The sequence below is a fragment of the Nerophis lumbriciformis genome, linkage group LG04 (assembly GCF_033978685.3).
Source record: "Nerophis lumbriciformis linkage group LG04, RoL_Nlum_v2.1, whole genome shotgun sequence".
NCBI classification, from domain to species: domain Eukaryota; kingdom Metazoa; phylum Chordata; class Actinopteri; order Syngnathiformes; family Syngnathidae; genus Nerophis; species Nerophis lumbriciformis.
Genome location: NC_084551.2, coordinates 63,020,001 through 63,035,169, shown reverse-complemented (window position 1 = coordinate 63,035,169; position 15,169 = coordinate 63,020,001). Strand labels below are relative to the sequence as shown.

General features: G+C 43.5%; 1 protein-coding gene across 1 annotated transcript in view; it reads left to right on the top strand.

The window, feature by feature from the left end:
- Nucleotides 1–15,169, top strand: part of iglon5 (IgLON family member 5) — a 493,945-nt gene that overhangs the window by 429,157 nt on the left and 49,619 nt on the right. Inside the window, exon 4 of the mRNA XM_061958753.2 lies at nucleotides 13,158–13,277. Coding sequence (XP_061814737.2) covers nucleotides 13,158–13,277 — 120 coding nt within the window. The remainder of the gene's footprint in view (nucleotides 1–13,157; nucleotides 13,278–15,169) is intronic.

The window sequence follows — 15,169 nt, the reverse complement described above, 5'->3', positions numbered from 1 at the left end:
TTGGGACACTTCGGACTAAAAGTAGACAAAAGTATTGGGACACTTCGGACTAAAAGTAGACAAAAGTATTGGGACACTTATAACTACCACTGGACAAAAGTATTGGGACACTTGGGCCGAAAACTGGACAAAAGTATTGCGACACTTGGGACTACAACTTGACAAAAGTATTGGGACACTTAGGACTACAACTTGCCAAAAGTATTGGGACACTTGGGACTAAAACTGGACAAAAGTATTGGGACACTTAGGACTAGCACCTGCCAAATACGCGGGCCCGACCAACGCTGCTTGCAGCTTAAATTTTTTCTTGTTTTTGAACGCTGACTTTTTGCAGTGAGGTCCCTGAAAATAATGCCGACATTAAACAGGTCCGTGGTGCAAAAAAAGGTTGGGGATCATCACTTTGCTAAATGACTTCATTGCGCTTTTTCATTGGCCGTGATTGGAGCAATCAGAATGCATTATGGGGGATTCAATGAGGCTTTTTCCGTTAAATCACGCCTAAATTCATCACCGGCAGGCAAGGATGTTAGGATTGTGCGGTGGTATGAATGAGGAGTGGCTTCATTAGTGCTCCCTCGCAGCCGCAGTGAGTGTAAATGCTAAAGTAAGCGTGGCAGGTGACAAAGTGATGCTGCGTCTTTTTCCAAGAGAGCCTTTCTTCACGAGCTGTCGAGTTGTTTGTCTTGATTTAGCGAGTCAGACGGATAAGACGTGAAGCTTGACTGCATCTGCTCCGCCGCACCAGACGTCAAAGTGATTACTGATCAGCAGCAAGAACTGAGAACATATGGTAGTTCCTTAAACCATGCCAAATATGTTATGATACAGTCCTGGTCAAAAGTTTACATACACTTGTAAAGAACATTATGTCATGGCTGTCTTGACTTTACAATACTTTCTACAACTCTTATTTTTTTGTGATAGAGTGATTGGAGCACATACTTGCTGCCAATGGAACTGCTGCTTTAAATAGGACAATGAAAAAGGAGGATTAGCTCCAAATTGTTCAGGACAAGCTAAAATCATCAGGTGGGTCTGGGGCACAGCCGGGTGTTCCAACAAGATAATGACCCCAAACACACCTCAAAAGTGGTAAAGGAATGGCTAAATCAGGCTAGAATGAAGGTTTTAGAATGGCCTTCCCAAAGTCCTGACTTAAACGTGTGGACAATGCTGAAGAAACAAGTCCATGTCAGAAAACCAACACATTTAGCTGAACTACCGTATTTTTCGGATTATAAATCGCAGTTTTTTTCATAGTTTGGCCGGGGGTGCGATTTATACTCCGGAGAAACTTATGTGTGAAATGATTAAGACATTACCGTAAAATATCAAATAATATTATTTATCTCATTCCCATAAGAGACGAGGCGAATGTCAGCAATCGCCACACACACGTCAGCAATCGTCACATACGTCAACCAATAGAAATTATGCGGGGGGCGGGTCATGGCACAAGTGCATTGTGGGTCATGGTGGCGGTGTATTGTGGAAAAAAAAGATGCTACATGCTACTACGTCCGTACCTAGGAAAATGGATCATTTCAACAATGGCGGTAACTTGTAAAAACTGAGGAGGGCTGAACAAAAATGGCACCGAAAAGGAAATCATATACTGCAGATTACAAGCTGGAAGTAGTGAAATATGCAGCAGAAAACGGGGAATCGAGCAGCAGAAAGAAAGGATACCAGAAGCGACACAGAGGAAGAAGATTTCATGGGATTTAGCGATTAGGAGTGACAGATTGTTTGGTAAACGTATAGCATGTTCTATATGTTATAGTTATTTGAATGACTCTTACCATAATATGTTACGTTAACACATACTTGCCAACCCTCCCTGATTTTCCGGGAGACTCCCGAAATTCAGCGCCTCTCTCGAAAACCTCCCGGGACAAATTTTCTCCCGAAATTCAGGCGGAGCTGGAGGCCACGCCCCCTCCAGCTCCATACGGACCTGAGTGACGTGTTGACAGCCTGTTCACAAGTCCGCTTTCCCACAATATAAACAGCTAATGATCGAGGGCGAGTTCTTGGTTTCTTATGTGGGTTTATTGTTAGGCAGTTTCATTAACGTCCTCCCAGCGTGGCAACATCACATAACAACAGCAGTCAAGTTTTCGTCTACTGTAAAGCAGTTTGTCTGCCGTAAACAGCAATGTTGTGACACTTTTAAACAGGACAATACTGCCATCTACTGTACATGCACATGTGACCCACCCATAATGTGTCACATTTTTGTGTTGATTTATTTATTTTATTTTGTGGTTTGAATTCGTTTTTGGAGCTGTCATTCCACATTTATCAGTATTCACATTGGTCAGTAGGGGGCAGTAGGGCGTTTCTTCCCAATTGAATGCTATCACCTGCAGACCGGAAGTGTCTTGTCATTCTGATGAGAGCGACCAGTCTGTGAACAATTGAAACGTCCTGTGTGCTTTTTCCTCCTGTATAACAGGTTAGTTTTGGTGAATCAACTCACTGAATAATATCCATGTGATCTTTATAAGTTTAAGTACACGTCACATTCTGATGGTGAAGCCTAACTCTAAAGTGTTTGTGGGTTTTAGTTTGTATTTGTGAATGAATCCAGTGCACAGCTGCAGTAATCAATACAAAATGGCGATGTGAGTACGCAATGTTTATATAAGAACTTCTGATCCTAATTCAGACTCCCAAACTAGAGCTCCCGTTTTCTTATTGATTTTATAATGTATATTTGTATAATGTGTGTGTTCTGAAATAGTGACAGAGAATAGAACAAGGATGGACAATTCAACCCTTAACTCAACAATGAGTAGATGAGTGTTATGTGTGTGTATATGTGTAAATAAATGAACACTGAAATTCAAGTATTTCTTTTATATATATATGTATATATGTAATAAAAAAAATAAATAAAAAAAATAAAATAAAAAAAAAAATATATATATATATATATATATATATATATATATATATATATAGCTAGAATTCACTGAAAGTCAAGTATTTCTTATATATATATCTTAACCACGCCCCTCGCCCCACCTCGACCACGCCCCCACCCCCCACCCCCCACCTCCCGAAATCGGAGGTCTCAAGGTTGGCAAGTATGCGTTAACATACCAGTTGGTTATTTATGCCTCACATAACGTACACTTATTCAGCCTGTTGTTCACTATTCTTGATTTATTTTAAATTGTCTTTCAAATGTCTATTCTTGCTGTTGGCTTTTATCAAATACATTTCCCCCAAAAATGCGACTTATACTCCAGTGCGACTTATATGTTTTTTTGCCTTCTTTATTATGCATTTCCGGCCGGTGCGACTTATACTCCGGAGCGACTTATAGTCCGAAAAATATGGTACCTCCAAATTGTTCAGGACAAGCTAAAATCATCAGCCCGTAGGTTGGGTCTTGGGCGCAGTTGGGTGTTCCAACAGGACAATGACCCCAAACACACCTCAAAAGTGGTAAAGGAATGGCTAAATCAGGCTAGAATGAATGTTTTAGAATGGCCTTCCTAAAGTCCTGACTTAAAGGTGTGGACAATGCTGAAGAAACAAGTCCATGTCAGAAAAGCAACACGTTTAGCTGAACTGCAGCAATTTAGTGGTCAAGTGGTCAAGCAGAAGCTTGTGGATGGCTACCAAAAGTGCCTTATTGCAGGTAAACTTGCCAAGGGACATGTAAGCAAATATTAACATTGCTGTATGTATACTTTTGATTTGCTCACATTTTCAGTAGAGCCATAATAAATTCATAAAAGAAGCAAACTTCATGAATGTTTTTTGTGACCAACAAGTATGTGCTCCAATCACTACATCACAAAAAAATAGAAATGATTGTAAAGTCAAGACAGCCATGACATGAAGTTCTTTACAAGTGTACGTACACTTTTGACCACCACTGTATCTACAAAAAGCCAGCTTTGGCGTCATCTAGGGTTGTACGGTATACCGGTACTGGTGTAGTATCGCGTTACTAATGAATCAAAAACGGTACTATACTCAGTTTGAAAAGTACCGGTTCGCCATATATATTTTTTTACAGGCATGAGGAGCATGTTCGGCAGCACACAATCACAGAGTACTCACTTGGTGAGACGTCTTCTCAGACAAACCAAACAGTCCAGTTGCGATTGATTGAACGCCAATAAGCTCCTTCATTTCTTCAAGTTTAAATTAAATTATTTGACCTCACATACCCTTTTGAAATGAAAAAAAATTATATTAAAAAAACGTGTATTTCAAAGAGATTCACTGTCGGCTAGCTAACAACAAAATATCTATATTTAAAGGACAAAGAACACAACCCGACTAGTTATAAATCGCCAGTATGCTAACGTTAGCATGCTACATCAAACCAGATAAGAGGAAATACCAAAAGTGGCGAGACTGTTCTATATTGTTCCTACGCCATGTCTGGTATATATTTGTATATAATATGAGTAAAATAGATTGAATGTTAAAATGCTAATAGTTAGTATGCTAGCACTTAGCAAGAGAGCATTTCCTGAATGTACTGAACATTTAGACGTTGGAAAGGTTAAAAATATGTCAAGAAATAAGTAAACTAAGAAGAGGTAATGTCGCCTCATTCTGTTGTTTCCTGGAAAAAATCTACTACTGTAAGGGTGCCTAATCAATGGGCCAAGTGCACCTAATCAATGTGCCCATTTTGGTTTGTTTTTTTCCCTTAAGAGTGTCGCCATGGTAACACTAAATGTTCCAAAAATAAAGTAGCGCTTTATGCACAATCGAGACCTTTCCAACAATATAAGATATGTTGGGGTTTGTTGGCCGGTTGGTCACTTATTAAACGCGGCAGAATAAGATCATGAAGATTAAAGGATAAGTCCAATCAATATCAGCCTTCCAGGTAAGGTCTATTCAGGTGTACTGGAGAGGAGGCTACGCCGGATAGTCCAACCTCGGATTCAGGAGGAACAGTGTGGTTTTCGTCCTGGTCGTAGAACTGTGGACCAGCTCTATACTCTGGGCAGGGTCCTTGAGGGTGCATGGGAGTTTGCCCAACCAGTCTACATGTGTTTTGTGGACTTGGAGAAGGCATTGGACCGTGTCCCTCGGGAAGTCCTGTGGGGAGTGCTCAGAGAGTATGGGGTATCGGACTGTCTGATTGTGGCTGCACCTCCTCTTAAGTCTTCAGACCGAGACTTTTAGGAATGTTCTGTTCAACATGAACCAAGTAAGACTATCTGTGCACGAGCCAGTCTTTGGAAATCAAAGGGCTTCTTGGACTGACAACATATTTCATGACCGCCTTCGGTATCAAAGTGTCAACTAAAAATATGTTGGGAAATAAGTCAAGTAAGAAGAGGTAATGTCACCTCATTCTGTTGTTTCCTGAAAAAATCTACTACTGTAAGGGTGTGTACCTGATCAATCGGGCCAAGTTTACCCATTTTGGGTTTTCTTTCCTTAAAGGGGAACATTATCACAAGTTCAGAATGGTTAAAACCATTAAAAATCAGTTCCCAGTGGCTTATTATATTTTTCGAAGTTTTTTTCAAAATTTTACCCACCACGCAATATCCCTAAAAAAGCTTCAAAGTGCCTGATTTTAACCATCGTTATAACCACCCGTCCATTTTCCTGTGACGTCACATAGTGAAGCTAACACAAACAAACATGGCGGATAGAACAGCAAGCTATAGCGACATTAGCTCGGATTCAGACTCGGATTTCAGCGGCTTAAGCGATTCAACAGATTACGCATGTATTGAAACGGATGGTTGTAGTGTGGAGGCAGGTAGCGAAAACCAAATTGAAGAAGAAACTGAAGCTATTGAGCCAAATCGGTTTGAACCGTATGCAAGCGAAACCGACGAAAACGACACGACAGCCAGCGACACGGGAGAAAGCGAGGACGAATTCGGCGATCGCCTTCTAACCAACGATTGGTATGTGTTTGTTTGGCATTAAAGGAAACTAACAACTATGAACTAGGTTTACAGCATATGAAATACATTTGGCAACAACATGCACTTTGAGAGTGCAGACAGCCCAATTTTCATCAATTAATATATTCTGTAGACATACCCTCATCCGCGCTCTTTTCCTGAAAGCTGATCTGTCCAGTTTTGGAGTTGATGTCAGCAGGCCAGGGAAGCTAGAGTCAATAGTGGGTTTAGCTCACTCGTCTGCGGGAACAAACATTGCTTGCCGTGCTACCGAGGTACTTTGTCCCTGAATTGCTCACACACTCCGGCAGATTCAATGGGGGTCTGGCGGCAGATTTCTTTGACTTTATCGTTGGAAATGCATCTGCTTTGAGTGTCGCAGGATATCCAATCATTCTTGCCATCTCTGTCGTAGCATAGCTTTCGTCGGTAAAGTGTGCCACTTTACACTTTCGCATCTTTGGGCCACTGGTGCAACTTGAATCCGTCCCTGTTCGTGTTGTCACACCCTCCGACAACACACCGACGAGGCATGATGTCTCCAAGGTACGGAAAACAGTCGAAAAAACGGAAAATAACAGAGCTGATTTGACTCGGTGTTTGAGAAAATGGCGGATTGCTTCCCGATGTGACGCCACGTTGTGACGTCATCGCTCCGAGAGCGAATATTAAAAAGGCGTTTAATTCGCCAAAATTCACTCATTTAGAGTTCGGAAATCGGTTAAAAAAATGTATGGTCTTTTTTTCTGCAACATCAAGGTATATATTGACGCTTACATAGGTCTGGTGATAATGTTCCCCTTTAAGAGTGTCGCCATGGTAAGACTAAATGTTCCGAAAATAAAGTAGCGCTTTATGCACAATCGAGACCTTTCCAACAATATAAGATATGTTGGGGTTTGTTGGCCGGTTGGTCACTTATTAAACGCGGCAGAATAAGATCATGAAGATTAAAGGATAAGTCCCCTCAATATCAGCCTTCCTGGTAAGGTCTATTCAGGTGTACTGGAGAGGAGGCTACGCCGGATAGTCGAACCTCGGATTCAGGAGGAACAGTGTGGTTTTCGTCCTGGTCGTAGAACTGTGGACCAGCTCTATACTCTGGGCAGGGTCCTTGAGGGTGCATGGGAGTTTGCCCAACCAGTCTACATGTGCTTTGTGGACTTGGAGAAGGCATTGGACCGTGTCCATCGGGAAGTCCTGTGGGGAGTGCTCAGAGAGTATGGGGTATCGGACTGTCTGATTGTGGCTGCACCTCCTCTTAAGTCTTCAGACCGAGACTTTTAGGAATGTTCTGTTCAACATGAACTACCCAAGTAAGACTATCTGTGCACAAGCCAGTCTTTGGAAATCAAAGGGCTTCTTGGACTGACAACATATTTCATGATCGCCTTGGGTATCAAAGTGTCAACTAAAAATATGTTGGGAAATAAGTCAAGTAAGAAGAGGTAATGTCACCTCATTCTGTTGTTTCCTGAAAACATCTACTACTGTAAGGGTGTGTACCTGATCAATCGGGCAAAGTTTACCCATTTTGGGTTTTCTTTCCTTAAAGAGGAACATTGTCACAATTTCAGAATGGTTAGAACCATTAAAAATCAGTTCCCAGTGGCTTATTATATTTTTCAAAGTTTTTTTCAAAATGTTACCCATCACGCAATATCCCTAAAAAAAGCTTCAAAGTGCCTGATTTTAACCATCGTTATATACACCCGTCCATTTTCCTGTGACGTCACATAGTGAAGCCAACACAAACAAACATGGCAGAAAGAACAGCAAGCTATAGCGACATTAGCTCGGATTTAGACTCGGATTTCAGCGGCTTAAGCGATTCAACAGATTACGCATGTATTGAAACGGATGGTTGTAGTGTGGAGGCAGGTAGCGAAAACGAAATTGAAGAAGAAACTGAAGCTATTGAGCCATATCGGTTTGAACCATATGCAAGCGAAACCGACGAAAACGACACGACAGCCAGCGACACGGGAGAAAGCGAGGACGAATTCGGCGATCGCCTTCTAACCAACGATTGGTATGTGTTTGTTTGGCATTAAAGGAAACTAACAACTATGAACTAGGTTTACAGCATATGAAATACATTTGGCAACAACATGCACTTTGAGAGTGCAGACAGCCCAATTTTCATCAATTAATATATTCTGTAGACATACCCTCATCCGCGCTCTTTTCCTGAAAGCTGAGCTGTCCAGTTTTGGAGTTGATGTCAGCAGGCCAGGGAAGCTAGGGTCGATAGGGGGTTTAGCTCGCTCGTCTGCGGGATCAAACTGCCGCCATTGCTTGCCGTGCTAGCGAGGTCCTTTGTCCCTGAATTGCTCACACACTCCGGCAGATTCAATGGGGGTCTGGCGGCAGATTTCTTTGACTTTATGGTTGGAAATGCATCTGCTTTGAGTGTCGCAGGATATCCACACATTCTTGCCATCTCTGTCGTAGCATAGCTTTCGTCGGTAAAGTGTGCGGAACAAACGTCCAATTTCTTACCACTTTGGCATCTTTGGGCCACTGGTGCAACTTGAATCCGTCCCTGTTCGTGTTGTCACACCCTCCGACAACACACCGACGAGGCATGATGTCTCCAAGGTACGGAAAACAGTCGAAAAAACGGAAAATAACAGAGCTGATTTGACTCGGTGTTTGAGAAAATGGCGGATTGCTTCCCAAAATTCACCCATTTAGAGTTCGGAAATCGGTTAAAAAAATGTATGGTCTTTTTTCTGCAACGTCAAGGTATATATTGACGCTTACATAGGTCTGGTGATAATGTTCCCCTTTAAGAGTGTCGCCATGGTAAGACTAAATGTTCCAAAAATAAAGTAGCGCTGTTTGCACAATGGAGACCTTTCCAACAATATAAGATATGTTGGGGTTTGTTGGCCGGTTGGTCACTTATTAAACGCGGCAGAATAAGATCATGAAGAGTAAAGGATAAGTCCCCTCAATATCAGCCTTCCTGGTAAGGTCTATTCAGGTGTACTGGAGAGGAGGCTACGCCGGATAGTCCAACCTCGGATTCAGGAGGAACTGTGTGGTTTCCGTCCTGGTCGTGGAACTGTGGACCAGCTCTATACTCTGGGCAGGGTCCTTGAGGGTGCATGGGAGTTTGCCCAACCAGTCTACGGTACATGTGCTTTGTGGACTTGGAGAAGGCATTCGACCGTGTCCATCGGGAAGTCCTGTGGGGAGTGCTCAGAGAGTATGGGGTATCGGACTGTCTGATTGTGGCTGCACCTCCTCTTAAGTCTTCAGACCGAGACTTTTAGGAATGTTCTGTTCAACATGAACTACCCAAGTAAGACTATCTGTGCACGAGCCAGTCTTTGGAAATCAAAGGGCTTCTTGGACTGACTACATATTTCATGATCGCCTTGGGTATCAAAGTGTCAACTAAAAATATGTTGGGAAATAAGTCAAGTAAGAAGAGGTAATGTCACCTCATTCTGTTGTTTCCTGAAAAAATCTACTACTGTAAGGGTGTGTACCTGATCAATCGGGCCAAGTGTACCTAATCAATGGGCCATTTGGGGATTTTTTTTTTCCTTAAGAGTGTCGCCAAGGTAACACTAAATGTTCCAAAAATAAAGTAGCGCTTTATGCACAATCGAGACCTTTCCAACAATATAAGATATGTTGGGGTTTGTTGGCCGGTTGGTCACTTATTAAACGCGGCAGAATAAGATCATGAAGATTAAAGGATAAATCCAATCAATATCAGCCTTCCAGGTAAGGTCTATTCAGGTGTACTGGAGAGGAGGCTACGCCGGATAGTCGAACCTCGGATTCAGGAGGAACAGTGTGGTTTTCGTCCTGGTCATGGAACTGTGGACCAGCTCTATACTCTGGGCAGGGTCCTTGAGGGTGCATGGGAGTTTGCCCAACCAGTCTACATGTGTTTTGTGGACTTGGAGAAGGCATTCGACCGTGTCCCTCGGGGTTTGTTGGCCGGTTGGTCCCTTATTAAATGCGGCAGAATAAGATCATGAAGAGTAAAGGATAAGTCCAAGCAATATTAAAATGGGATGCTTGCGAAACTTAGATTTTAAGAATGTTCTGTTCAACATGAACTACCCAAGTAAGACTATCTGTGCACGAGCCAGTCTTTGGAAATCAAAGGGCTTCTTGGACTGACAACATATTTCATGACCGCCTTGGGTATCAAAGTGTCAACTAAAGCGGTAGAAAATGACATGGAAAATAAAAAGAATCGGGACTTGATGAGTCAGTGGACATAAACAGGACCTAATCAAGCAATAAAAGCCAGCCAGATGTGCAGTAAAGTACTACCAGCAGCTACCAACCTGAGAAGTTAGAACAGGATGTTAGTTTTTGAGGGGGAAACACGAGTCTTGCAGCTGACAGGTGGCATCGAGCTGCTGACTGACGCACTTTTCGAATTGCAGCCAAGCAAAACAATCTGGCCCGCAGGGTCCAAAGCTTGGCACGGACCCTCACACATGTACGCAAACCCAACTCCTTCCATTGTAGTCTCAGTCTGGTGCGTCCTCAAGTCTTTGCATGCAGCGTCTGCTAAAAAAAAAAAAAAAGCCGGGGAGGAATGGGATCCTCGGTAGATGCAAGTCGGCACCTCCAGCAGCCGACCGAGCTCATTAAAAACAACGATAATGGGCAATTTAAATTCAAGGGCCATCTCGTTATCAATTTAACTATAAGCCCACGCACTCGGTGACGGTGGCGCTGAACAATGTTTGTCGACGGATCAAGAGTATTGCAAAATGATCTCTTTAGCTTTGATTGGAAATGGACAGGGGAAAAAAACACCACCTGTTTTTTTTGCATCTTATTACAATTGTTTTGACTTTCTTGCTGCGGGGCGCCACCTACAGGAGTGTGTTGCTAAAACATTCCAGTGTCTTCAAAACCCAATTACTTATGGCTTTTATTTGTTCGGAACTGTCTGCAATTCAACATGTCTGAAAAGGAGTAGGAAGAAGCAGAGCTTATTTGCCCTGATGTTAAAGGTTTTCTATAATTGACAATCATGTGTTCCTCGTTTTTAGCGGCTAGTTGGTCCTCGGCCTGAGCGTGCTAAACAAACTTTCATGAAGTAAGAATATTATTATTTCACTGACCGCATTTTTCAAACCATAGGGCGCACTGGACTATAAGGCGCACTGTTGATGAGCGGGTCTATTTAGGTCTATTTTCATATATAAGGTGCACCGGATTATAAGGCGCATTAAGGGAATCATGTTGTGATTATTTTCAAAATGTAAAAGACTTCCTTCTGGTCTACATAACATAACTATTATGTTAGATCCACTATGGACTGGACTCTCACTATTATGTTAGATCCACTATGGACTGGATTCTCACTATTATGTTAGATCCACTATGGACTGGACTCTCACACTATTATGTTAGATCCACTATGGACTGCACTCTCACAATATCATGTTAGATCCACTATGGACTGGACTCTCACACTATTATGTTAGATCCACTATGGACTGGACTCTCACAATATTATGTTAGATCCACTATGGACTGGACTCTCACTATTATGTTAGATCCACTATGGACTGGACTCTCAAAATATTATGTTAGATCCACTATGGACTGGACTCTCACACTATTATGTTAGATCCACTATGGACTGGACTCTCACTATTATGTTAGATCCACTATGGACTGGACTCTCACACTATTATGTTAGATCCACTATGGACTGGACTCTCACACTATTATGTTAGATCCACTATGGACTGGACTCTCACAATATTAAGCTAGATCCACTATGGACTGGACTCTCACAATATTAAGCTAGATCCACTATGGACTGGACTCTCACACTATTATGTTAGATCCACTATGGACTGGACTCTCACACTATTATGTTAGATCCACTATGGACTGGACTCTCACACTATTATGTTAGATCCACTATGGACTGGACTCTCACAATATTAAGCTAGATCCACTATGGACTGTACTCTCACACTATAATGTTAAATCCACTATGGACTGGACTCTCACTATTATGTTAGATCCACTATGGACTGGTCTCTCACACTATTATGTTAGATCCACTATGGACTGGACTCTCACTATTATGTTAGATCCACCATGGACTGGACTCTCACACTATTATGTTAGATCCACTATGGACTGGACTCTCACTACTATGTTAGATCCACTATGGACTCGACTCTTACACTATTATGTTAGATCCACTATGGACTGAACTCTCACAATATTATGTTAAATCCACCACGGACTGGACTCTCACACTATAATGTTAAATCCACCACGGACTGGAATCTCACTATTATGTTAGATCCACTATGGACTGGACTCTCACACTATTACGTTACATCCACTATGGACTGAACTCTCACAATATTATGTTAAATCCACCACGGACTGGACTCTCACACTATAATGTTAAATCCACCACGGACTGGAATCTCACTATTATGTTAGATCCACTATGGACTGGACTCTCACACTATTATGTTAGATCCACTATGGACTGGACTCTCACACTATTATGCTAGATCCACTATGGACTGGACTCTCACACGATTATGTTAGATCCACTATGGACTGGACTATCACACTATTATGCTAGATCCACTATGGACTGGACTCTCACACTATTATGTTAGATCCACTGTGGACTGGACTCTCACACTATAATGTTAAATCCACTATGGACTGGACTCTCACTATTATGTTAGATCCACTATGGACTAGACTCTCACACTATTATGTTAGATCCACTATGGACTGGACTATCACACTATTATGTTAGATCCACTATGGACTGGACTCTCACAATATTAAGCTAGATCCACTATGGACTGGACTCTCACACTATTAACTCCATACTCTATGGACTGGACTCTCACAATATTAAGCTAGATCCACTCGACGTCGTTTGCACAGGTCGCCCAGGTGGGGGTCCCACATCTGCGGTCCCCTCCAAGGTTTCTCATGGTTATCCCATTGGGTTGAGTTTTTCTTGCCCTGATGTGGGATCTGAGCCCAGGATGTCGTTGTGACACTCGTGATTTAGGGCTATATAAGTAAACATTGATTGATTGATTGATTGATTGATTGATTGATTGATTGATTGATTATGTAAGCATGAAGATCCAATTTTGCATGAAATGGAGTGAGAAGAAGACAACAATTATCCAGCTTAACCAGAAACATGTAACACGTTGGACTTTCTAACTGAGACCTTGTTGTGATGTTCTTTGTCAGTGCCGGCCAGGATCATCAACATCTCCACGGACGTGTCGGTAAACGAAGGCGAGAACGTCAACCTCTTCTGCCTGGCGGTGGGTCGGCCCGAGCCCACCGTCACCTGGAAAGACCAGAAATGTACGTACCTCCTTCACCTTTTCCTCCCCCATCCTTTCACTCCTTGTTCGCTGTCGACCCTTCATCAGCGTCCCTTCTCTCCGTGTTTGCCGTCGACTCTTCATCAGCATCCCTTCTCTCCTTGTTCGCTGTCGACTCTTCATCAGCGTCCCTTCTCTCCTTGTTCGCCGTCGACTCTTCATCAGTATCCCTTCTCTCCTTGTTCGCCGTCGACTCTTCATCAGCATCCCTTCTCTCCTTGTTCCCCGTCGACTCTTCATCAACAATCTTTCCTCCTTGTTCCCCGTCGACGCTTCATCAGCATCCCTTCTCTCCTTGTTCGCCATCGACTCTTCATCAGCATCCCTTCTCTCCTTGTTCGCCTTCGACTCTTCATCAGCATCCCTTCTCTCCTTGTTCTTCGTCGACTCTTCATCAGCATCCCTTCTCTCCTTGTTCGCCTTCGACTCTTCATCAGCATCCCTTCTCTCCTTGTTCGCCGTCAACTCTTCATCAGCATCCCTTCTCTCCTTGTTCCCCGTCGACTCTTCATCAGCATCCCTTCTCTCCTTGTTCGCCGTCGACTCTTCATCAGCATCTGTTCTCTCCTTGTTCGCCTTCGACTCTTCAACAGCATCCCTTCTCTCCTTGTTTGCCGTCTACTCTTCATCAGCATCCCTTCTCTCCTTGTTCCCCGTCGACTCTTCATCAACAATCTTTCTCTCCTTGTTCCCCATCGACTCTTCATCAGCATCCCTTCTCTCCTTGTTCGCCGTCGACTCTTCATCCACATCCCTTCCCTCCATGTTTGCCGTCGACTCTTCATCCACATCCCTTCTCTCCTTGTTCCCCGTCGACTCTTCATCAGCATCCCTTCTCTCCTTGTTCGCCGTCGACTCTTCATCAGCATCTGTTCTCTCCTTGTTCGCCTTCGACTCTTCATCAGCATCCCTTCTCTCCTTGTTCGCCGTTGACTCTTCATCAGCATCCTTTCTCTCCTTGTTCGCCGTCGACTCTTCATCCACATCCCTTCCCTCTTTGTTCGCCGTCGACTCTTCATCCACATCCCTTCTCTCCTTGTTCCCCGTCGACTCTTCATCAGCATCCCTTCTCTCCTTGTTCGCCGTCGACTCTTCAACAGCATCCCTTCTCTCCTTGTTTGCCGTCGACTCTTCATCAGCATCCCTTCTCTCCTTGTTCGCCGTCGACTCTTCATCAGCATCCCTTCTCTCCTTGTTCGCCGTCGACTCTTCATCAGCATCCCTTCTCTCCTTGTTCGTCGTCGACTCTTCATCAGCATCCCTTCTCTCCTTGTTTGCCGTCGACTCTTCATCAGCATCCCTTCTCTCCTTGTTTGCCTTCGACTCTTCATCAGCATCCCTTCTCTCCTTGTTCGTCGTCGACTCTTCAACAGCATCCCTTCTCTCCTTGTTCGCCGTCGACTTTTCATCAACATCCTTTCTCTCCTTGTTCGCCGTCGACTGTTCATCAGCATCCCTTCTCTCGTTGTCCGCCATCAACTGTTCATCAGCATCCTTTCTCTCCTTGTTCGCCGTCGACTGTTCATCAGCATCCCTTCTCTCATTGTTCGCCTTCGACTCTTCATCAGCATCCCTTCTCTCCTTGTTCGCTTTCGACTCTTCATCAGCATCCCTTCTCTCCTTGTTCGCCTTCGACTCTTCATCAGCATCCCTTCTCTCCTTGTTCGCCTTCGACTCTTCATCAGCATCCCTTCTCTCCTTGTTCGCCTTCGACTCTTCATCAGCATCCCTTCTCTCCTTGTTCGCCGTCGACTCTTCATCAGCATCCCTTCTCTCCTTGTTTGCCGTCGACTCTTCATCAGCATCCCTTCTCTCCTTGTTCGTTGTCGACTCTTCATCAGCATCCCTTCTCTCCTTGTTCGCCTTCGACTC